Consider the following 23,335-nt stretch of genomic DNA (forward strand, 5'->3'; position numbering starts at 1 on the left):
AATTTTAGGTCGTGCTCTAGTGGACTCTGCAGAGGAGAAGGAAGTAGTAGTTGTAGGTGGTGGTGGGTCCAGTTTGTGTGGGGTCATTTTTTCAGAGGATCTTAAGCATCTTGATCCATGGGCCTGTCTGCTGTGCACCCTCCATAAAAACAAACCAAAAACCCCCAGCCTTTCAGAATTGATAGGCCATCCATGAATGACTGTGGGCATGGCTTGCAGAGCCAGCCCTGGGACCTACGCACGGTGTAAGTCTTACCTGCCTAGGGCTATTATGGAAGGGCCTCTGAGGTAGCTTTCAGGGAGTAAGATTTGGTCCTCATCCTGATGGGCTCCAGTGGAGTATTTCTGGGAAGGGTTGTGTCTGAGACAGGGAAGTAGCCCTGGAACCCTGAATCCCAAATGCCCACAACACCCTCGGGGCTCGAAGAGGAGCCCTTTAGTCCGAAACAATGGGATTCAGTGGGGCACACATTCCCGTTTGTTCAAATCTCCTGTTGTTCAACCCTAGTTTTATAGAGTTTTTTGTGTCCCTCCAGTCTCTTTGTTTTGGGGAGAGAAAAGAGACCTCATCATATTAGTTGTTGCATAATGAGCTTCACCTCTGAGGCATGGTGTCTTGTTTAATTAAGGGTTGAGGTCGGGTAGTTTATTCAAGCTAAGGGTAGATGTCTTAAATTAATGAATACTGTAAGGGAAAACCCACTGTGATCCTGAGTGGCCCTTGCCCCCCTCATTAACTAACACTGCTATTGTTGGTCAGTGGTCCACCCTCCTGTCTCGGGAGGCAGAGGTATGACCCAAGTGGTGGTACCACTTGGCTGTGGTAGTGGGGGCGCGCCTGGCCACAGTGCATGTATTGAGCAGGTGGGGAATAGTAGTTGTAGTAACAGAAGGATGGACAATGGGTGAACTTGGACACATCTGCCGCCTCCTCCTGCACCTGCGTTGTATTGTTATTTACTTTAATCAAGGCCTCTGAGAAACAACATAGTGTAAATATAATAATAGGATTACTGCCACATTTCTGTAATGCTTATGTTTTAAAATAGGTATTTTGAAGTCCGGAGGAAAAACATTTCATTGATGGTGTCGACTTATTGAGGAAATATAGTCATACTTTTATTCCCTACTTATGCAGATCTTGTGCACAGAGAGATTGCCATCAGTGCCAGAGTTGGGTTCAAGGTTACTGGGGGTCACCCAAGATAAGACACTTCCCACTCCTTCACTCTTTTGTAGGAGCAGAGTTTAGAGTGAAACAGTTCAAGAGTCTTAAAATGTATCTCAAATTCCTATTGGTCTCTTAGCATTAATTCAATTAGGCCAACCCTTCTACCCTTCCTTTTTTTTTTTTTTTTTGCAGTTGTTCTGTAGGTAGGCAATTTAAAATTATTTTGGGAAAAAGGATAACACACACCTATTGTGTGTGTATCTTCTTTTTTATGGGTTATTTTATTTTTTTGGTTTAAGCAGCAGATACCTGTTTTCTCACAATTCCGAAGGCTCGACATCTGAGATAAGGTGGTAGAGGGGTTCGTTCATCTGAGGCCTCTCAGTCTGAATTATAGGTGGCAGTCTTCCTTCCTCTCCACTGGTCTTCCCTTTACATATGTCTGTGTCTTAATCTCCTCCTTTTCTCTTTTATTGTGTTAAAAATACATAATATGAATTTACCAACAGGTTTTAAGTTTACATTACAGCCTTGCTGACTATATGCATGTCATTGTGCCGAGATCGTTCAATCTCGGTGTAACTGAAACTCCGTACCAGTGACCAGCTCTCTGTTCTCCCCTTCCCATCCGCCTCCACCAGCCAGCCTTCTACTGACATTTCTCTGAATTTGATTATGTGAGATACCGCATTTAACCAGAGTCATGCATAGCCCTTCTGTGACTGGCTAATTTCACTTAGCATCGTGTTCTCAAGGTTCACCCATGTTGTAGCATATAGCAGGCTTTTCTTCTTCTTGAGGCTGGATGATATCTCATTTTATGTGCAGACTGCATTTTCTTTATCCGTTCCTCCACCGAGGGACACTTGGGCTGCTTCCACACTCGGCTGTTGTGAGTGATGTCTGCACAGATACCTCTTTCAGACCCTATTTCCTTTTTTTAACATGCATTGGGTTGGCCAAAAAGTTTGTTTGTTTTTTCTATAAGGAGACTGTAGTAGTGCTTAGTTGTCTTTAACAACTAATTTGAAATAATTTTGTGAGATTATTTTTTTAACATTTTTTAAATTGATTATGCCATTACATTTGTTCTGTTCCCCCCCTCTGTTCCCCTCCACCCTTCACACCCCTCCCCCACCATTCCCCCCCTTTAGTTCATGATCACGTGTCTCAAGTTCTTTAGATTCTGTATTTCCCCTACTATTCTTACCCTCCCCCCTATCTATTTTCTATCTACTGTCTATGCTACTTATTTTCTGTACCTTCTCCCCCCTTCTCCTCCCACTCCCCTGTTGCTAGTCCTCTACGTGATCTTCATTTCTATGGTTCACTCCTGATCTAGCTGTCCTCTTAGTTTGCTTTTGTTTTAGGTGTGGTTGTTGATAACTATGAGTTTGCTGTCCTTTCACTGTTCATCTTTTTTATCTTCTTTTTCTTAGGTAAGTCCCTTTAACATTTCATATAATAAGGGCTTGGTGACGATGAACTCCTTGAATTTGATCTTATCTGAGAAGCGCTTTATCTGCCCTTCCATTCTAAATGAAAGCTTTGCTGGATAGAGCAATCTTGGTTGTAGGTCTTTGATTTTCATGATTTGGAATACTTCTTTCCAGCTCCTTCTTGCTTCAAGGTTTCTTTTGAGAAATCTGCTGACAGTCTGATGGGAACTCCTTTGTAGGTGACAGTCCCCTCATCTCTTGCTGCTTCTAGGATTCTCTCCTTCATTTTAATCTTGGCTAATGTAATGATGATGTGCCTTGGTGTGTTCCTTCTTGGGTCCAACTTCTTTGGGACTCTCTGAGCTTCCTGGATTTCCTGGCAGTCTATTTCCTTTGCCAAAACGGGGAAGTTCTCCTTTATTATTTGTTCAAATAAGTTTTCCACTGGTGGCTGTTCCTCTTCCCCTTCTGGTACCCCTACTATTTGGATGCTGGAGTGTTTAAAGATGTCCTGAAGGTTCCTAAGCCTCTCATTTTTTTGAATTCTTGTTTCTTCATTCTTTTCTGTTTGGTCGTTTTTTCCTTCATTCTGGTCTACTCCCTTGATTTGAGTCCCAGTTTCCTTTCCATTGCTATTGGTTTCCTGTGCATTACCATTCATTTCAATTAGTTTAGCTTTCATATGTTTCTCTAATTTGTGACTAAAATCAACCAGTTCTGTGAGGATCCTGATCACCAGTGTTTTGAACTGTGCATCTGAAAGTTTGGCTATTTCTTCATTGCTTAGATTTATCGGCTCTGGGGCTCTGAGTTGTTCTTGAGCTATTTTTGGTCTGTTCGCGTCCCTTAAGTATGAGGAGCTGAGCCTTAGTTGTTTACCAGGGCTGGGCCACCCAGGTCGCTGGTTTGTGACGCTGTATGTGGGGGCGGGGTCAGAGAGGGAGCAATGGCGGTCCCACCGCTCGCCCCCTGCCTGTTTATCTGAGCAGAAATGTGCGAGCCCGCCGTGCGGTCTGAATGCTCGCCTCTTCACTAGTTTATCTGCACACAAATGCTCGGCTGACCGGCTGACCGTACCTAGCCTGCACGTGGGATCTGCGCCTTCGGCTGCTTGCGTACCACCCCAGTTGGGGATCTTTTTGGCCAACCTGCTCTGCTGCTGGCTTTGCCCCTCTTACTGGTTTAGCTGAGCATTTTGTTGTTTTCGAACTCTGTATTGTCGATTTTCTGTGTGGTTTGGTTGCGTTTATTGTTGTTAAAACTTTGTTGTTTTTAGATTTGGTTGCGCACGGACACAAGGTGTTTCCACCTATGCCTCCATCTTGGCAGAAGTCCCCCGTTAGATTATTTTTTTGTGATGGAGCTTTGAAGAACACCAGGCAGATTGGATTAAGGCCTATTCCAGTGGCCTCATACTGATTCATTACCTCATTAAATTCCCTGTCTCCCTATGTAGTTGCATTCTGAGGCTCAGGGTTAGTGCTTCCACATAGGGATTTGGGTGGGTGGGGATACAATTCAGCCCATAACAGGCATTTCAGTGTCTGGCTGTGGGGTGATGCGTTCTTTTTAGCTGAACCTCAGAAGTGTTAGCTGGGCTGGGTGAGGAGGGTGGGAGTTCCGTGGCTCCTTTGAGGTACTTGGTGGACTGATAACTTTCAGACCACATCCTTCTGTTGCTTTTCTGAGAAGAAGGAGAATCAGGGAAGTAATTACGGCAAGGTAGCATAGGGGACAGAGCCCTCAGTTCATCACAATAGCATGAAGTGAGTTTAATAGTGTCTGCCCTGTCTCCTTCACACATGAGAGTGCTGTCACATTCAGTGAGAGATTATTTGTGAAAGCAGTTCTGCTAACTGTAAAGCAATGGTTCAAGTATTGAGGAAGAAGTGAAATAATTGTGTTTCCTGAAATTACAAAGATTGTTGTGGGCTACCTACATCATAGCTTGCTCATTCATACCTAGGTGAGTGAAATGGAAAACGTTAGCTGTCTCATGGGTGTTGTGAGCCTTCCCCTTTAAGGAGAGAAGTGAGGGTGTATGAGTTGGGGAGTCGTGTACAGTCTATCCACGGCCCCTTGTTGGGGGAGGGCGGTTTCAGGCCAGAAGCTTATCCAGAGTTTGGTTTACTCTCTCCATCACCTTTCTGCAAACAGTGAGTTGGCGAAGGATGGCCACACTGCCCTCAACACGCACTCCGTCAGCCCTTCAGAGAAGATTAAGCAGTACCAGGCTGGCCAGACCGTGACTTGCTTCCTGAAGAAGGTGAGTAGTGCAGCCTCTGCCTTGACAAGAAGAAGCTGGAGACGAGGGCCATTAGCGCCAGGCTTCGGTTCTGGGTTGGTTCCCGTGCTGGTCTGTGGGGGACAATGTAAGGCCTCGCTCCCAGAAAACTTTCTGGTCTGATCGAGGAGCTACATTTACAGCTTGCGAATAGCTAACAAGCAACTTACAGTTCAACATGTTTATAGGTTAATTGTGCAAGATGTAAAGAAAAATACATCATAAGGCAACATTTAAAATAAACACAGTATTGGATTTTAGACTCTTTCCTTCCACAAAGTTCAGAGGTGGTGCAAAATGATACTGGGTGCCAGATTGTGGGTCCTGACCCCAGGTGGGACCGGAGTTCCAAAAAGGGAAGAGATCAGTGAGAATTGTACTGGTTGGGGTATATTGGAGAGGAAGCACGACTGGGCTTGACCTTGGGGAATACTCCTTCATTGTTGCCAGATTCTTCTTCCATCGCATCTCTCTGAGTGTCCCACTGGTGCTTGATCCCTTTATCCGCCTGTGTCTGTAGATGTTCATGAAGCCTCCCGAAGCCCGGATGCCTTAGAATGGCGTTGAAGGCTCTTCCCAATCCGACCCCCCGAATCTGGTGTACCAGTCAGGCTGAAAGCCTCCCCTGTCTTTTTCCTTTTGTCTTTAGTTCTATACCTGGAGTGCCCTCTACTCCTGTTGCCTACAGTCCCTCGGGGTCCAGCACGTGTAACCCTCCCATATTACGAATTCTGCATATTCCCGTAGCGTATTGCCCTTCCTCTATGTTGCTTGCTGCTCTAGTTATTTGCATGCTCACCTATTCATGTGACCATCTTCCTGTCAGCTGGGTCTGGCTTTTCTTTGTCACTGTCATGCCATGTGCATCACGGCTGCTTGATAGATGTTTTGTTAAATTGACTTGAAAATTAGGGTATATGTTTAGTGTAAATAGTGAAGGATCAAAGTCTAAATTGATGTAGAAATAAGACATTGGTCCCTGCAGCTTGTTGGCAGTCCTGGGCACAGCTCAGCTTGGTGGAGGCTGCAGGGGTCAAGGGGGCGGGTCCTGCTGCTCGAGAGCCACTCCAAGGTCTTTCTAGCCTCCCCGTTAGCTGAGCACCAGGAGGGATGTGTGTCCTGCTGGGCTGGCCAGGGCTCTGAGCTAGACTGTGAGCAAGGCCTGTGAGAAGTGGAGGTTGGGCAGGACGGTGGGATCTAGGGGTGGATTCCTGTCCCTTGGGAAAATGTGGAATTGGGACCATCCCAGCAATTTTAGGAGAGTCTGTATTTTAATTAAGGGGAAAGAAGACACGCTGGAATCTGTCTCATTCTACATCTCCTCCGTTTTTTTCCTCCTCAGTACAATGTGGTTAAGAAATGGCTGGAGGTGGAGATTGCTCCAGACATCCGGGGAAGAATTCCCTTGTTGCTCACTTCTCTTAGCTTCAAGGTCAGTATGTGTGAGATGCTGGAGGGAAAGACCAGTCCCCGCAGCCCAGCTCAGTGTCTGCTGTGTGTCCACTGTGGTGCAAGGAACTGTGCACCTACTCAAGGGTTGGTTTGGGAGATACTCGCTGTGGAGACTTAAATGCCGTGTGGTTTGGGTAAATGATAGATCTTTCTTCAAACATCTGAGGAGTTTCCTTGTCCCTCCAGGTTCTGAAACATCCTGATAAGAAGTTTCGGATTGGCCAGGCCCTGAAGGCCACCGTGGTGGGCCCTGATTCCTCCAAGGCCTTCTTGTGTCTCTCGCTCATAGGTGTGGTAATGAAATGGTACCTGGTTCAGAAGGGAGGGGGTCAGATGGAGTGGGAAGGGGTCTCTAGCTACTGCCCAGGCTGAAGGATGCCTTTGGTGTTAGAGTCCTCAGAAAGCCTAATGTGCATGGCACCTTCTTGGAACTGTTCTTCTTTTGGAGCTCTGCTCTCTGGCCTGTGTTACTGCACTACATTGACATAGTTAGCTTTCCTCGACCTCAGCAAGGGCTGTCTACCCCATGGCCCTGGGATTTTTGACTACGTGGCAGGGTGACCTTGGTCTTCGTGGTCATCCTGGTCCCTTCAGCCTAGGAACCCAGGTCTGGGCAGCCTCTTCCCTGAATCAGGTTCCTTCTCCTCCCAGGTCCTCACAAGCTTGAAGAGGGGGAGGTGGCCATGGGCCGAGTGGTGAAGGTGACTCCCAACGAGGGGCTGACCGTCTCCTTCCCCTTTGGGAGGACCGGCAGCGTCAGTCTGTTTCACGTGAGTGACTCCTACTCAGAGACGCCCCTGGAAGACTTCACCCCCCAGAAGATTGTCAGGTAGGCTCTGGTTTCTTCCTCTTTTCAGCTAGTTGTGGGGCTGTGGTTTTTTGTTTCTTTGCTTGGTTTTGTTTTTTATTTTAATGATAGAGGTAAAATGCAATTATGTAGCAGAAAAAAATAGTTATATAGAAAATGAAAACTTCTTTGGCTCCCTTTTTCTCTAAAACTTTTCAGAATTATACACTTTGGCTTCTATCATTCAAGACTTTAACACATATATAAGTATAATTTTCCTTTATGTTATATCATATAATATACTCTTCTGTAACTTGCTTTTTTCTCATAGCAGCTTATCATGGATTTTTTTCATTTCGCACGCCAGTCTATCTCAATTAACCTTATTCTTTCACCTTATTCTTAACTCTTTTTTAGTATTCTGTTAATGTAGCTTTTAATCATAATTTATTTAAACATTTTTTTGCTGATAGACAATAATGTATCTTTGCACATATGTTTCAGTGCTGGTGTAAAATAAATCCCTAAAAGTACTTTTTGCCAAAGCGACCTTCAGAAGGACTGTACTGACTTGCGTCCCCATTGACACCAGGCGTGACTGGCCATTTCTCACACCCCTGTCAACAGCGGGGTATTCTTAGTTTTCGATCCTAGCTGCTGAATAGGCGAAACTTGATCTCCCATTTTAACATGCACTTCTCATGTTTGCGTGCTAAACCTTTTTCCTGTTTATTGGCTGTTTACATTAGTTCTGTACTTTGCTTGGCCAGGTTGCTTGCACATTTTTATACAGAAACATTCATTCTTTTAATTTAAAAAATGACTGATTTGTAGGTACTCTCTAAAAAAGGATAGTAACCATTTGCAGCTGAGGGGGGATTTATTTATGAACCTCTTAGATGCGCAGAAATGAGCCTGCCTCATAGTTTCAAAACCATTGTATAGCCTGAATAAACTAGCGTTGAAGAGGCAGATTTCAGCTTGAGACGATGAAGACGTTCTGAGAATCAGAGCAAGCTAACAACAGGGCAGGTGCCTCAGGAGGCGGAGACAGGAAAGCAGTAGTTCACCCTTTCCCACCCAGTGTCCTGGCCACCGGCACCTGCCCGAGTTCTCAGCCGCTGACCAGAGCTACCCGCGCAGAGGTATGAGGGCCTGTGCAAAGCACACAGGGGTTAGAGAGACACCCAGGGTCACTTCTGCTTTTTGTCTCTTGTGGCTTACAGATACAGGTGTGAGTTTTAGCAAAATATTTTTTAAAATTTATTTATAGCCAAACCTAAATAGATTTATTTAGTAGCATTCAGGTATGATTCCTTCATCTGTCAAACATGGATAATAAAATAATTACTTCAAGGTAGACGATCTTGCGAGATCTTTTTCTGCTTCAGGATATGATGCTGTGTTACAAAAGGCAGACACCTGTTGTGAGGAAAATTTGGACTCTACCGTTTCTGAGTCCAAATTCTAGTGCTAAATTCTATACTTTGTGACTCTGGGCTACTAATTGCCACTTTGGATGAAATATGTTTGGAAACGCAACCAAAGAGTAAACCCTGCATACTTTCTGGCAGCCTCCCTAGCTAGCTCAGACCTCAGTGCTCGGCTGCCTTGAGTCTGCAAGTGTACCCGGTTGTCCCCTGGTCATGGTTCCCTGTGGTCACTGCCTCTCCCCTGAGATCACACACTCCCAGGACCTGATACAGGGCTGGTTGGTCTTGTCTCCTGCATACTCGCTACATGACTCCGTCTGCCTGGGCTCTCGTGTCCCCTCCTTTAATCTCTCCTGGCACCTTCTTGGGTAAGAAGAGGAGGTAGTGTTATTTTTTCCTGGCAGACTGGTCATCTCAGGCTCACAGAAGTGACAGGACTTGTCCATAGTCCCTCAGCAGGTTTTCAGCAGAAAGAAGAACGGAGCCCAGGTTTCACGTCTCCTCCCTCTAGCCCACTGGTCAGCCTCGCAGAGAGGAAGCTGAGGCCCTTTGCTGCCCTGAGATGCTGAAATGTCAGTATTTCCTTCTCTTTTGCTCTCGTTCCAGGTGTTACGTCCTGTCGACTGCAGACGAAGTATTGACTTTGTCACTGCGATCGTCTAGGTGGGCATCTGCATTATTGGGACAAGAGCAGGAAAACCCACTTAGGGGACAGAGGAGAGGCCACACGGATCTGATCATAGTCTTTGGGCTTCCCTCCTGTCTCCTCTGCTCGTCCGCCTTGTACCTTACCCTGTTTTCCTTGGGAATAGCTGAGGACATTCAGATTGCTAGCAGAACCTGTCTGCTAGGCTCTTGTTTCCCAGGGAAAGGTGCAGACAACCAAGTGTGGGTATTCAGGCTGCCAGGTGCTGGGCTGGCCAGGGGAGAGGATTTAGCCCCCAGGGTTCCGTGTCCAGAGTGAGCGTGCCTTGCGGAGGGCTGGCCTGAGGTCAGCTCGTTTCTTGGTTACAAGTGGATGCTGATACGGCCAGGGCTTTGGGTTTGACGCTTGGTCAGCCTCTCCCTGCTTCTGCAAAGCCAGCTCACAGACATGTCCCCAGCCAATGGGACTTCAGGAGAGAGTAGAGCCTCACTCTGTAGCAACAGTTTTCAACCGGTGTGCTGCAAGAATTTTTAAAACATGCAATACTCAACTATTTAATCAGGGGCACTGTCCTCTTTTCCCTTAGACTGACAAATAAAAAAATGACAGCAGCTAACACAATAGCTGTCTGGTATGAAAGAATCAAAATTATACCTATTTTTTTGTCAGAATGGCAAAAAGTATATTTTTGGTGTACCTCAGACTTTTAATGGTTTATGTGTGTCATGAGGTGAAAAGGGTTGAAAATCACAGCTCTATCTTGCTGGCAGGTCCAGAGTCGTATTCCTGCATGTGAGGTCTGCATCCCAGGTCTGTCTCGGGGAGGACGGGGATTAGGGTATGAGTACGAGAGCCTTTTCTTCCTTTAGGACAAACCCAGAGACGAAAAGCAAAATAACAGACCCCGAGATTAACTCCATCCGGGACGTTCAGGAAGGGCAGCTCCTAAGGGGCTTTGTGAAGTCCGTCCAGCCGCACGGTGTGCACTTCGGGTGAGTGACGTGGGGCCTGGGAGCCCGGGCCAGACCGCAGCCCCCCTTGGCCTGCCCTGGTCTGCGGTCGTCTCTGAAGGGGACGCTGAGGAAGGAGGAGTCTACGAGTTTCCACCAGTTCTTAAAATTCTAGGTCGTTTTTACTTTAAAAAACGTTTTGAATTATTCTTATTTGGTGTGTTGGACAAAGAATATGGCGTGTCCATTTTCAGTTTTAAATACATTGGGATATCTGCTTTAGTTCAGTGTTTGATCATGACTTGTAAGTGTTCTGCGAAGTCACACAGCGTGCACAGCCACCGGATAGTGCGGTCTTCTCCGCCGTTGCCTCTCCTCGTTTTCTGCTCGTCTGGACCAGCAGCTCCTGAGTCACATGCCCTGCTGCTCTGGTTGGGGTGGAAAGCGCCCTTCAGCTGCATTGTCTCTGTGCTTGATGGTTCTTCCCAGTTTACAAAGCAAGCTCTCTTCAGTCTTTCCTTTTTTTAGATTTATTTTTTTAATTGATTTTATAATTGAAGGGGGGAAGAGAGAGAGAGAGATTTGTTGTTCTATTTATTTATGAATTCATTGTTTGATTTTTAAAAAATTATTTATTTATTTATCTTTAGAGGGGAAGGGAAGGAGAGAGGGAGAGAAACATCAATGTATGGTTGCCTCTTGTGCATTCCCTGCTGGGAACTGGCCTGCAACCCAGGCATGTGCCCTGACCGGGAATCGAACCTCGATCCTTTGGTTCACAGGCCCACGCTCAATCCACTGAGCTACACTATCCCATCCAGGGCCTTCATTGGTTGATTCTTATTATGTGCTCTGATGGTCATTGAACCCGTAACCTTAGGGTGATGCTCTAACCAACTAAACCACCCGGCCAGTGCCTCACTTTATCCGTTTAAATGCCAAGAACTTATGTCTGTCATAAATCTAGGGCACAGCTTGGGTCCCTGGGGAAATAGAGGCCTGGGCCTGGCTGGAGCTGTGTTGCATTCGTGACCACAGACCCTCGTCTCTCTTCCGTCAGCCTTGGCCCCTCCGTTGTGGGTTTGGCCCGGTACCCACATGTCTCCGAGTGCAGCCCGTCCAAGAAAGCCCTTTATACCAGACACCTCCCCGAGGGGAAACTGCTCACAGCCAAGGTCCTAAGGTAGGTGCTGCCCCACCCCGCCCCCCTTCACTCCTTTCTCTGTAAGCCCTGGGAGGAGATTTAAAGGTCAACTGACCCTAAGAATGGCTTGGGTAGTGGTGGGTGCAACTGTTCTGATGAGCAAAGCCCCTTTGTAACCTTCTACCTCAGTTCTTGAAAGTTGTGGAGAAATTTCTCTGCATAGGCACCTGTTGTTGGGGACAAAGTAGGGGACCGTCATAGCCGCGCCCTGTATTTCACCACTAAGCCTTGGGAATGTGCAGCTCGTGCATTCTCAGGCACGCCGAATGGACTCCAAGTGGGTGGGGCAGGGCCCGGAAGACCGGGCCGGGGAAGAGAGGAAGGCCTGGGGCTGCTGCTTGTGCCCGTGGGACCCTTCTGTCATCTTCCTCATCCATCTTCCCTCCCTTCCTGTTGCAGGGTGAACCACCAGAAGAACCTGGTAGAGCTTTCGTTCCTCCCCAGTGACACGGGGAAGCAGGACGTGTTGACTGCCCCCCTAGGACAGCCACTGCCAAAGCAAGGGGAGAGGCAAGGAGAGGCAGAGGAGAGACACCACAGAGAGGAGGGAGAGAAGGAGAGGAAGAAGAAGAACCAGGAGAGGAAAGAGAAGAGGGAGCAGAAGGGGCAGGCGGAGGCACAGATGCCCAGCAAAGAGAAGAAAGAGCCTCAGCAGCCACGAGCAAAGAAGCAAGGCAAGCGGCCGCGCCCGGATTCCAGAAGCAAGCAGGTGTGTCCTCAGGGGGGATGGCCTCCCCTGCTACAGGTGTGTCCTAAGGGGCAGGGCCTCCCCTGCTATGGAAAGGAGAGCGATTCAGAAGCCAGCCGGGCAGCTGCCCTGCCTTCTCTTGAACTGAGAACGGTGTGAGTTTGGTGGCTGGACACAGGGTGGTGCCAGGGGAGACAGAAGGGGAGGCATTGCCTGGGCTGCCCAAGGGTGCTCTTGGACAAGAAGTGTGGCTCAGCATTTTCCCACCTGTCGTATCTCAGGAAGGGGTAAACAAGAAGCAAAAGAAAGCCGCTCCATCCGAAGAGGACGACAGTGGTGTTGAAGTGTATTACCGGGAAGGAGAAGAAGAGATCGAAGAGAGGAGTGTGCTGCCCAAGGTGAGGGGTGGCATTGAACGTGGGCATGCGGGAGCCGCTCTGGAGCAGGCAGTCCTGGACTCCTGCCTAAGCTCTCTAGCACCGTCCTCTTTCTTGATTTCTGTAAGCTAGGAAAAGATGGGGCTGCTGGTTTCTTCCATTGTCCATGAGCTCCCTGAGGACAGGGACCCTGTCCTACCCCTAGAGTGGGTTGCATAAAATAAATTGTGATCAGATTAAGTTCTGATTAATGGAGTGAAACAGAATTAAATTAGTGGGGTGGGTAGGTAAAGAGGAGGCTTGGCGCTGCTGAGCCTGAGTGCCCCTGTGCAGAGTCAGAACAGTGCTGGGTGAACTGGGGACTCGGGTGAGGGCTTCCCAGACTCGGGCATCGCGTTCCTTCCACCTCAGAACATGTGTCGTGTCTCCATCCCAGCCTGCCTGTCACTTTATATAGTGTGTGTTAGTGTGTATACACACACAAATGCATACAAGCCTTTTTAAAATGTGTTCCTAAATGCATTTATTTACAAAGAAAGTGTTTTTGTCACGACTGTAAATTTCCTGGGTGGGCCGGGGCCTCGCCTGGCCTCGGGAGGTGGGGAAGCTCTCTGAGCATGGCGGGGGTCCCTGTTCCTCCTGGTGGGTGGGGTGGGGAAGAGGGAGCCGCCTGAGCTGAGTGCTTTCCTCACACGCCTCCGTGACCCTCTAGGAAAAGCAGACCAGACCAGCAGAACTGCCCCGGCTGCAGCTGTCTGCTGGCTTCGTCTGGGACGTGGGGCTGGACTCTCTGACCCCAGCCTTGCCGCCTCGAGGAGAGAGCTCAGACAGCGAGGAGGATGAGAAGCCACAGCCAGCCACGGTGTCGTATTTTCCAGGGCTTTGTCCTTTCTGCAGGGACCTCTTGGTGCCAGTCTCCTGTGCTTTGTCTGGCCTGTGGGTGTCTCTTCCGGCGGGTGGGGCATTCTCAGGCCAAGGAGTATTTATAGAGCTTGTGGACTGACCTGCCAACTGTTGGCTTCTATCACAGACCTTCCCAGGGTCTGAGGAGCTGACTACTCACTTCTTTTTGCCTTTCATAGAAGAAGAAAAGCAAGAAGGAAAGGGAGCTGGAAAAGCAGAAGGCGGAGAAAGAGCTGTCCCGCCTTGAGGAGGCGCTGATGGATCCCGGGCGACAGCCAGAGTCAGCAGACGATTTTGACCGGCTGGTGCTGAGCTCCCCCAACAGCTCCATCCTGTGGCTGCAGTACATGGCCTTCCACCTGCAGGCCACAGAGATCGAGATGGCCCGGGCCGTGGCCGAGAGGGCTCTCAAGACCATCTCCTTCAGGTCTGGGTTTTGTCCCCCACCCTCTTTAGGGTGGGGCCCTGTGACAGGCAGGGCCATACCTCCCCAGGTTGCAGGGCTTGCCACCTGCGGTCATTTTCTCCTCGGCAGGCTGACAGCAGTTGGGGTGGCTGCCACCGGGGCTCCCATGGGCTCCCAGTCTCTCGTAGATAATGCCATCTGTGAAAGAGATCTGCTCATTTATATTTTATAGTTCTCGTCACTGAAACGGCTAAGGGTCACATTTACAAGAGTCCCTAACTTGGACATAGGTCCTGACAAGTAGAATAGGGAACACAGCTTCCCACATACCTGGGGGGAACCCTGCAGGTGGCCATTTTCCAGGCAGAGAGTAGAATGAGTTTCCTGAAAGCTACTGAAGAGGAATGGAGATCCTTTACTTCATTCTCTTAGTTTGGGGAGAGAATCAGACCAGAGATCCTGCTCCTTCCAGCTCATATCTCAGGCCACTTTCAGATTCGGTAGGCTTCCTCCCCGGGGAATGGAGGTGGAGCCAGGTGGAGCCCCGGTCTGGAGACCTGGCAGTCAGTGGGTTGGGGCCCTCGCTGCTGTGTGAACCGCACCGGACAGGGCCTCTCGGTGCCTGCACTTGAGGGTGGGAACTGAGGGTGTGGATGGAGCCTGGAGAGGAGGATGGAGTTCCCATCGACACATCCGGAGTGGAGCAAGGGGCCCTTTGGGCTGAGATGGTGGAGCTCATGGACTGACTGCTCTCCCTCCAGAGAGGAGCAGGAGAAGCTGAACGTGTGGGTGGCCCTGCTGAACCTAGAAAACATGTACGGCTCTCAGGAGTCACTGACCAAGGTCTTCGAGCGGGCTGTCCAATACAATGAGCCTCTCAAGGTCTTTCTCCAGCTGGCTGACATCTACACCAAGTCAGAGAAGTTCCAGGTAGGAGTCTGGGCCAGCTGGCCTGTGGCTGGAGCATCCCCTGCCCTCAGAAACTGACTCCGGGGGGTCACGGGAAGCAGGGAAGACTCCCCACGTTCTGGGTCCAGTTCTAGTCTCGGGACCCCCGTGTGGGCACAGAATCAGCGGGGAGCCACCCATCGGGCTGGGCCTCTGCGTCTCTGTGAGCTCACCCTCCCCCTGCAGTAGCTGGAGTCGGGTCTGCATCGCGATGGGAGCCTGTGAGCCCGAGTCTGCCTTCTCACGGGTGGAGCTGTTGCCCCCTTGTCACACCACACATTCCTCGGCCCGCCGTGGCTTTCCCACAGGAAGCTGGGGAGCTCTACAACCGGATGCTGAAGCGTTTCCGGCAGGAGAAAGCTGTCTGGGTCAAATATGGCGCCTTCCTTCTGCGGAGGGGCCAGGCCGGGGCCAGTCACCGGACGATGCAGCGAGCCCTCGAGTGCCTGCCTCAAAAAGAGCGTGAGTGCCGCGTCCCACCGCTGGGCTCGGTCCCCGAGGACACCCAGCTCTCCTATCTGGGCACAGGGATTGCCGGTCCCCTCATCTGCAGGTGGTGGTGGGCAGCCCTGTCGAGGTCATGTAGCTGCCTGTGTTTCTGTGACTATATGCTTATGAACAATGCATGATGCATTTCAAGGGCTGAACTCTGAAGACGGAGGAATAAAAAGCTGTCAGCATTCATTCTGTTGCCCCCTTGCCCAGAGTAAGCTGTGCGCAGTGGGAGCCGTAGATCAGTGCCCATCTGTGCGTTTGGCTCAGAATCTGCCTCACTGCCCCTCTTGTCGTTGCCTGTGCCTTGGGACAGGAGAGCAGGGAGTCAGGAGCCGGACTCAGTCCCTGTAGCACATTGTGTTGTGGTGGAGGGGGTCCGTCTGCTTTGTGGCCCTGAGCTGTCCTCTCCCCGCAGACGTGGATGTGATCTCCAAGTTCGCCCAGCTTGAGTTCCAGCTGGGCGATGCGGAGCGGGCCAAAGCCATTTTCGAGAACACACTGAGCACCTACCCAAAGCGCACAGATGTCTGGTCGGTCTACATCGACATGACCATCAAGCATGGCAGCCAGAAGGAAGTCCGGTGAGAGGGGCAGACAGACTGGGGATGAATTCCCTGTGGGGGGCTGGGGACAGTGGCCAAGCAGGTGACTTTTAGCAGCCACAGCAGCTCCCAGCATCCCCATTTGTCTTACTGCATCTGGAGAAACAGCTTTGACGGGACACGTCAGGGCCTGTGGCATTCACTTTTCCATCTTCTGTTCCTGCCCCGGGCCAGCCTCTGGTCAGTGTCTGGAGCCTGGCTGCTGGCCTGGGGGCAGGCGTCTTGGGTTTCCCTCATAACTGACCCTGTGCCTGGCTCCGACTGTAGAGGACGTTCACAGGCACACTGTCACCGTCCTCCGCCAGCATCCCCACAGGCAGGGAGGGTGCCTCCAGAATTGAGCGGCCACGCAGAGGTGAGCCGGCTGCGGTCCAGAAAGTGCCTCACCCAGGCCCATCAGTGAGTTTCGAAGTGAGCTCTTCTCACAGGTGCACACCTCATGTGTGCCCCATCCCAGCAGCTTTGTCCCGATTCCCCATGTGCCTTCAGGCCAGTGGGTCCTTCAGCATCGCTGGGTGTCTGTGCGCCCACCTGGAAGTACGGGTGGTGGTGTCCCTCCCACACTGGGCATGATAGACGTCCACAGTGGTGGTAAAAATGAAGGTGTACGTGGGGATGCTGGATGGAAGGGGGCCTGCTCCGGAGCCTGCGAGCAAGTGGGGAAGGTTAGCCAGGATCGTGTGGTGGGGGACCAAGAGGCAAATGCGGCCCTGCTCTTCCTCACAGGGACATCTTTGAGCGGGTCATTCACCTGAGTCTGGCCCCCAAGCGAATGAAATTCTTCTTCAAGCGCTACCTGGACTACGAGAAGCAGCACGGCACTGCGAAGGACGTGCAGGCAGTGAAGGCCAAGGCCCTGGACTATGTGGAGGCCAAGAGCTCCGTGCTGGAGGGCTAGCGGCAGGCTGGCTCGGATGGCCACGGTCCATGGCGCGCCAGCCTGGCCGAGCCTCGCGCTCCCAGCAGTTGAAAACCATGTTGCCCGAGGACTGTGTTTAAGGGCTGTGTTGCCTGCAGCCTCCTTGGGGTAATCCTGTTAGGATAAAAAGGCATTCGAGATTCCTTATAAATTGCTCTTTGTTATTTTGTTCAAAGTAGTGATTTCATCTTTTTTCTTATCTGAGACGGCTCAGTTGTGCAGGCTCAAGGAGAGCTGAGGGTTTCTCCTTCATGGGTGTTCCTGGGAAACAAGCAAAGTAGGGGAGGGGGCTGACTGCCCACGATCTCTGGTCCAGGTCCCCCTTTGGTCCTGGCAGGCTCTTGGACCGGTAAGAGGGCAGGCGTCAGTCAGCAGGGCCCAGGGAGCAGGCCTGCCCCGTTGGGTCTCGGGGTCTCTCAGCGTTCTTTCAGCTTCAGCTTGGCTCAGCCTTTGTGGAGGCCATGAGCTGGGACAGAAGGACACAGGCACAGCCCAGAAAGAATATTGGGGAACTTGGCACCTGAGAGGAAGGCCACCCGATAATGATGTCTTCTCTCCGCCCACCAGCGCCAGATGACCCAACCTCCCCAAATTGGCACTTCACATGTGACATGGGGTGAAAACTGTCCTACCTGGAAGGGTTTTGTGGTGAAATGAGAGTGTGTAAGTTGCGTGCCGCGTGGCAGCTCAGAGGCTCAGTGAGGACCTGGACGGGTGTGCTGTGTGGCTCTGGGGGGAGCCCCGCGTTTCTCTGTGTCCCTCCTGGCTCCTCTGGGGAGAGGCGGCTGGGCAGAGGGCACTGACTGACTGGATGGTGATTCCTTGAGTCCGGAGGGAAAGGAGACAACACGCCGCCACACCCACACCTCCCTCGAGAAATTCCCAGAAGGTCTCTCTGCATCATTTGGTAAGTCGCAATCCTGTATGTTCCAGAGTTCTTAGAGGCCAGTGCAGACCCAACTACTTGTGGCAGCCAGTACTTTTTTGGCTTAGTCTTAAGAGAATTAAAAAATGTTCTCTGGCAGAGTTTAAGTGTTCTTGAGAGCTAGACAGCTTTTCCATGGTCATGACTGAGTCATGTGCCAGGAAGCAGGACTGGGACAGGGAAGGGCATGGAAGGTTTTGGAAGTGGTGAGGTGGTCAGGCAGGGGCGGGCATGGGAGGGAGAAGCCAAGGCTGGCCTGGTTCTTGGTTATTAGCACTAGGTTGCGAGAACTAGCTTCCTTACTGAGTGCAGGATCTTCTGGCTCAAGGAATTTAAGTTGAGCTTCCCTGTAAGAGTGGCCAGGCTCCCTCTGTTCCCTCAGCCAATCAGATAATAACTGAATCCAGTTGCTAAGAGAGCATCAGCCTCCCTGCTCCCCTGCCTGCTCTCCTGTCTACTTTAGTCCTGCCCGGGGTCTCTGTCCCCTTCCCTCCAACAGGAGATGGGGTTTTTAAAAAATTCTCACCAGAGAATATTTTTTTCATTGTTTTTAGAGAGGGGGGAAGGGAGAAACATTGATGAGAGAGAGAAGCATCAATTAGTTGCCTCCCATATGCGCTCAGACCAGGGATCGTACACACCCGTGCCCTGACTAGGAACTGAACTCGCAACCTTTCGGTTATGGGTCAACGCTCCAGCCCACCAAGCCACACTGGCCAGGGCAGGAGATGGGATTTAGACCTGTCCCCACGACCACCTGTCTGCTGTGGCATGGCCCATCCCATTATGCACACACCGAGCTAGTTCTTTCTACTCAGAAGACCTTTATCAAAAATGTAAACATATAAAATAAAGCCAGTAGCGTGTATTGAATTCAGGGCAGCTTTCCAGCTGAGCACCACTGAGCTGGGTGTCCTGTGGGGTTAGACACAAGTCAGTTGCATGACATCCTACACAGTGAGCCTCCTGGTGACTTTCATTGTCACCTAGCTCTGCTGGCCAGGGCTTCCCAGGCTTGGAGCCCCACCAGGAAAAGGGCATCCATGCCACAGTCCAGAGAAAGGGTCTTTCCTGCAAAGCTGTTGGCCCAGTGGCTGGTGTCAGTAGGAGAGGGGATTCCTTCGGGTCTGAGGGCCTTCCTGTCAGCACTGACCACACTGTGTACTAGCGCTGTCCTGTCACCAGATCACTTTGTTTCTTTCTCTTGGCCTATTTTCCCAAAAAGTTGTAGTTAAAAAGAAAATGTTCTGTTGCTGCTGTGAGCAGGCGGGGTGCAGTGTTGGACTGAGGACAGTCACTTGCAGAGGCTGGGAACAGGGCCCTTAGGAGACGAGCAGGGCCATCTCCATGTTGTCTGGGGCTGTGCCGTTGCCTGGCAGACCCTGGGCCCACTTGTGCAGGCGGCTGTAGAGCGGGAGGCCCTGGTTCTCGCGGTACAGATAGACGCCGGTGATGGCGTTCCACTGCGGCCTCGGCTGTGTGCCTTCCACCGGGAACTTGGCCGTCAGCTCCTCGTCTTCCTTGCTGAGCGCCACGAAGCCGAAGAAGCGGCGCACGTTGTTGGCAGCCAGCACCCTGGCGTGCACCTCAGCCGTGCGCTGGAAGAGCTGGTCCTCGTTGTTGCGGTACTGCTCCCAGTAGGCCTCCTGGCGGTAGCTGAGCGGTGAGCAGTAGTGCTTGAGGCACTTGGTCAGGAACACCAGGATGGCCACCACGCCGATGAGCAGCCACCCAAAGAGCTGGCCAGAGAAGGGGCAGGGTTGAGGAGGGGCAGGTGGCTGCCTGGACCCCCACCCACCCAGGATGAAGTAGAGGGTGGGCTGGGCTGAGCCTGGACCTTAGAACTGGCTGACCATTCTGATTCTGCTTCTGGAAGGGAAGCAGGCCCTTCTGGCTGTATTCTCACAGGTTTTTTCTCACTTGAACTCACACTTTCTCTGTTCTTAGACTTTGCCTCCCACATTTTCTGCAATTTCTTTAGCCGCAGCCCTCCCATCCCCTCTTCACGTCATCTCGCCATGTGGAAATCCAGCTCATACTGCCTAGCTCAGCCCAGATGCCACCGCCAGGAAGCAATCCTGCCTTCCCTGAGTCCCCGATGGCCTGGTCCTGCGTCACCACTCTGCCTATGTGTTTGTCTCAACACTCGCTGGGGTGTGAGTCTGTGGCAGGCTAGGGCAGTTGGGGTCATCTTCGTTTCCCACTCGTCTTGTGCAGACATCTGCGGCTCTTAATCATCAAATTTTATTTCCATGTCTTTCATCTCCTTTGGTGCTGCCTCCAGCCCTGCTTCTCTCTTCGTGTTCCTCACGGACCCGACAGGAGACCTTTCCAAAAGTCTTGTGCTCCTCCCTGTCTCTCCCTCGCCCCCCGCCTCTCTAAGTTAATGCTTCCAGCTCAGCTTTCCTGTTTCTGCCCACATCTCTGCCCTTGGCCTTCTCTCCCCCAACCAGCCTTCACTCCCTCAGAACCAAGCCAAGGCTGGGGCTGGGATCAGGGCAGCAGCTGCTGTCTCCTGATGACACCTCTTCCTGGCTCAAAGGACCCCCCTTATGTCAGCAGGGCCTGAGGCTGATTCACTGCTGGCCGGGGATCCTTCCTGGAATAGGAACATGCTCATCTCTGAAGCCAGATGCACCCCCGTCAACTCACGGTCCATAGCAAACGTTTCCTAGGTTCACAGGGTTTTGTTTGTGCTCATTCTGGCTGGAGTAATGGGCTTAAGGCTCAGCCTGAGCCAGAAGAATATTCCTTTAATGTTTAAAACTCTCACTTGGAGCTGGAATTGTCCCTTGTCCTATAAGGCACTAACCCACAAGTTAGTTACACAGCTCTGATGCCTGACGCTGCCAATCTAGTGCTTTCCTGGAGACCTTGGCCCCTGGAGGCATCTAGCACCTTCCCTCCAGTCACACTAGGAGAGAGAAGAGCTTCCCTTTGCACAGCCTTACCTGGGACTCATACTTGAGCCTGCGACTGACCTCTTCCCGAAAGACTGACAGGTTGGCGGGGCCCTCCCCGCAAGGGAACCTGGCCAGGATTTCTGTGGCGTGGGCTGGTGGGAAGCCTTCTCCACCCGTGAGTGAGGAGGGGTCCACAAACTCACTGAGAGCACAAACGTAGGCCTCGCCTCGCAGCAGGGAGATGACAGACCAGGTGACCGGGGCCACAGCCGCGCGGCCCAGGATGGAACTTAGAAGGAGGAAGTTGGCGGCAGCCGAGCAGTTCTTGGTTCTCCGGTACTGGCACTCGGTAACTAAGTTCCACGTGTGGTTGTTGAGGATGACGCCAATGAGGAAGAGCGCGAGGGCAGGCACACCAATGGCCGTCAACCCGTACAGGTAGTTCCTGGCTGGCGAGCAGGGGCAGTGGAAAGCCACCACAGAGAACAGCTCCTGGCTGCCCACTGTGCCCAGTGCCACCAGCCCATTGAAAATCATCACGTCCTTGCTCTTGAAGAAGAGCGATAGAAAGCGGAAGTTCTCGGCGATCAGGGCTGCCATGCTGAGGGGTCAGCGGGGGGGACCAACCGCAGGGGTGGGCACAGGTTACTGCTCGATGGTGCCTGGTGAGGCTAGCGAGGAGTGCAGGCAGGCAGGCACCAGAGGGCAGGGCACGGTCTGGCCATCGTATCACCTGGAGCGGCCGGCCTGGTGCTCCCTGGGGGACAGGAGATCACTGAGAAATGTTTGCCTCTGCAAGCAGAGAGGGCATCTCGTGTGGCCAGGCAGCTGAGGAAGAAAGGAGACTTGGGGAGCCCCGGGGGAATGATGATAACCACATTTCACCGGGCTCCTACTGTGTGTCAGGGGCTTTACAGCCCTTATTCCCCAGCCTCCTGATCCACAGTGAGCTGCGTACCCCCACAAGAGGTGGGGGCTCCCCAGGGTGCGTGGCTGAGAGTCAAGCTCAGGTCCGTCAGCCTCGGACACTTAGGTTCATGTTGCCCCCGCAGGACCCTCCAGGTGAGGTTAGGGATGACCCTGTGGCAGCGGGGATGTGGGACGTCGACCGGCTTTCTCTCTGGGATTCCAGGCCGTGCTGGTGTGCTGAGGAAGCCAGGACTGTGACCTCAAGGCTTCTAGCCCTAGGGGAGGAAGAAGGCGGAGATCCTGCTCCGCCACCTGCAGTTCGTAAGAACCTTTTCCTGCCAGAGATCTCAGGCTCTGGACTGGGTTGGGGGATCCTGACTCGCAGCATACGTCATGACTTTTCTCAGACCTCAGTGTCCTCACCTATGAAAAGGGCACAAATCATTCTGGCCTTTGCTCTCCTCTTAGGAATGCGGAGGGAAAAGAAAGGGAGTAAACAGTGCCTGATAATTGTCCTATATGTGACGTGGGACCCTTTGTCCCACTACTTCTCTCACCCTGTTGAGTCGTCAGGGTGACGACCAGAGGTGAGGGAGGGTGGCATGGTTTTCCTTCCTGCAGATATCAGGCAGCTGAGGCCTAGTGAGGTAACGTACCCTGCTTGGGGCCATTCAGATGTGCAGGTGCTTAGGCAAGACTCAATGACAACCTCAGGAGACCAGGAAAACGGGCCAGGTCGAGTCAAGCTAAGTGAGTTCACCATTGCTCTGTGCCCACTCGTGAGAGCCCTGGCGAACCTCTCCTTGCCCACCCATTACCCTCTTCCCTACCCAGCAGCCCTGTCCCACTCAGCAGTACTGGCAGCCTGCCAAAAAGTGGCTGAGGCCTGGGCCCAGCTCCTTTGAAGGCTCCACCCACACAAGCCAGAGACAGCCCAGGGCGTGGCCCCATGTGCCCTTCTCCCCATCCCTGGGTGAAAAACAAAAGTCCGCCGGGCCAGAGAAAGCCAGGGAGTAGGGGGAGGGGTGGGTAGCTAATGAAGATGAGGGGGCGTGCCCATATTCCCTACCATGCCTCCTCCCTGCACCACCACCCCTCCTGGTGTCCGCCTGGCTGTCCAACAGGCCCAGGCAGAGCTGGCTAACCACGTGGGGTATCAGGAGACGGAGGCAGAAGATGGATCTAAGTCTCCCCAACTCACAGCCAAGGGGCCCCAGCCTCACTCTCTGGAAAAGGGAGTTTGTAATATTGCTGGGCTTGAATGGGTTAAAAGAAGTCGCTTCTCCCCCTTCCTCTTCTGCTCTTGGCTTCAAGGTTCCTAATGAGTTCCCTCTGGGCGGCCCTGGGTTTATAAACTGCACTCAGTTGGGTACAAGATACCTGAACACTGGTAGGCAGAAGAGGGACCAGGCCAGCATCTGAGACCACCGGCCTTGCCCACGCGGCTGGGCGTGGGACCTCCAAGTCAGGACAGGAGACAGGCGGCTGGAGGAGGGGTAAGGCTAGCCCCTACCCTGGGGAGCCTCAGCTAGGGGCTTCTCTCCCTCTGGGAGGCCCTCCCATGCTCCCCTGTCCCCTGGCACACTCCAGGGAGGGGCCCTTCCTTACCGGGGGCAGGCGCAGGCACCAGTGGCTTTGGCCTTCTCCGGCAGGGCTCTCTCTCCGAGTGGCGAGTGGCGCTCAGACATCCGAGCTGGGGCGGGGCAGCTGTTCCACCTGACGTGCCCTTAGGTGACTGTGCCCTTCAAGGGCTCCCTCCCGTTTTTCCTCCTGCACAGGAGCAGGGCCGGTGGCGTCCTCAGAAAAGTTTGACTCCAGGAAAGAGGAGGAAACAGCGGGATGGAATTTGAACTCCAGCAAGTGGAAAACATCCCCCGCATCAGGCCGGGGAGGG

General features: G+C 52.0%; 2 protein-coding genes across 4 annotated transcripts in view; one reads left to right on the forward strand and one right to left on the reverse strand.

Annotated features, from left to right (window-relative positions):
- Nucleotides 1-16,868, forward strand: part of PDCD11 (programmed cell death 11) — a 41,905-nt gene extending 25,037 nt beyond the window's left edge. Inside the window, exons 22-36 of the mRNA XM_037159360.2 lie at nucleotides 4,768-4,876; nucleotides 6,237-6,326; nucleotides 6,533-6,635; nucleotides 6,998-7,175; nucleotides 9,173-9,229; nucleotides 10,082-10,204; nucleotides 11,223-11,345; nucleotides 11,766-12,075; nucleotides 12,336-12,452; nucleotides 13,144-13,293; nucleotides 13,514-13,761; nucleotides 14,502-14,670; nucleotides 14,997-15,150; nucleotides 15,599-15,764; nucleotides 16,512-16,868. Of these exons, the coding sequence (XP_037015255.2) occupies nucleotides 4,768-4,876; nucleotides 6,237-6,326; nucleotides 6,533-6,635; nucleotides 6,998-7,175; nucleotides 9,173-9,229; nucleotides 10,082-10,204; nucleotides 11,223-11,345; nucleotides 11,766-12,075; nucleotides 12,336-12,452; nucleotides 13,144-13,293; nucleotides 13,514-13,761; nucleotides 14,502-14,670; nucleotides 14,997-15,150; nucleotides 15,599-15,764; nucleotides 16,512-16,683 (2,269 nt within the window). The 3' untranslated portion in view covers nucleotides 16,684-16,868. The remainder of the gene's footprint in view (nucleotides 1-4,767; nucleotides 4,877-6,236; nucleotides 6,327-6,532; nucleotides 6,636-6,997; nucleotides 7,176-9,172; nucleotides 9,230-10,081; nucleotides 10,205-11,222; nucleotides 11,346-11,765; nucleotides 12,076-12,335; nucleotides 12,453-13,143; nucleotides 13,294-13,513; nucleotides 13,762-14,501; nucleotides 14,671-14,996; nucleotides 15,151-15,598; nucleotides 15,765-16,511) is intronic.
- Nucleotides 16,869-16,961: 93 nt separating this feature from the next.
- Nucleotides 16,962-23,318, reverse strand: CALHM2 (calcium homeostasis modulator family member 2). 3 transcript variants are annotated; one of them, XM_053668401.1, is made up of 3 exons: nucleotides 23,050-23,318; nucleotides 20,581-21,289; nucleotides 16,962-19,368 (listed from the first exon to the last, which is right to left on the reverse strand). In XM_053668401.1, the coding sequence occupies exons 2-3, from the start codon at nucleotides 21,130-21,132 to the stop codon at nucleotides 18,952-18,954; spliced, it is 969 nt and encodes a 322-aa protein (XP_053524376.1). In that variant the 5' UTR covers nucleotides 21,133-21,289; nucleotides 23,050-23,318; the 3' UTR covers nucleotides 16,962-18,951. The 3 variants fall into 3 exon arrangements, with proteins under 3 accessions (XP_053524376.1, XP_053524378.1, XP_053524377.1); XM_053668403.1 differs by having other exon boundaries at nucleotides 20,581-21,324; XM_053668402.1 differs by having other exon boundaries at nucleotides 20,581-21,360.
- Nucleotides 23,319-23,335: the final 17 nt, after the last annotated feature.

The sequence above is a fragment of the Artibeus jamaicensis genome, unplaced genomic scaffold (assembly GCF_021234435.1).
Source record: "Artibeus jamaicensis isolate MK-2021 breed Jamaican fruit bat unplaced genomic scaffold, CSHL_Jam_final contig_490, whole genome shotgun sequence".
Classification (NCBI taxonomy): Eukaryota; Metazoa; Chordata; class Mammalia; order Chiroptera; family Phyllostomidae; genus Artibeus; species Artibeus jamaicensis.

Bases quoted from the DNA above. Each gene is read 5' to 3' on its own strand.
- CALHM2 (XM_053668401.1), bottom strand. From the start codon at position 21,132: ATGGCAGCCCTGATCGCCGAGAACTTCCGCTTTCTATCGCTCTTCTTC. The intron at 19,369-20,580 runs GTAAGGCTGTGC...TTCTCTGGCCAG, and splicing joins GGCTCAAGTATGAGTCCCAG to CTCTTTGGGTGGCTGCTCAT.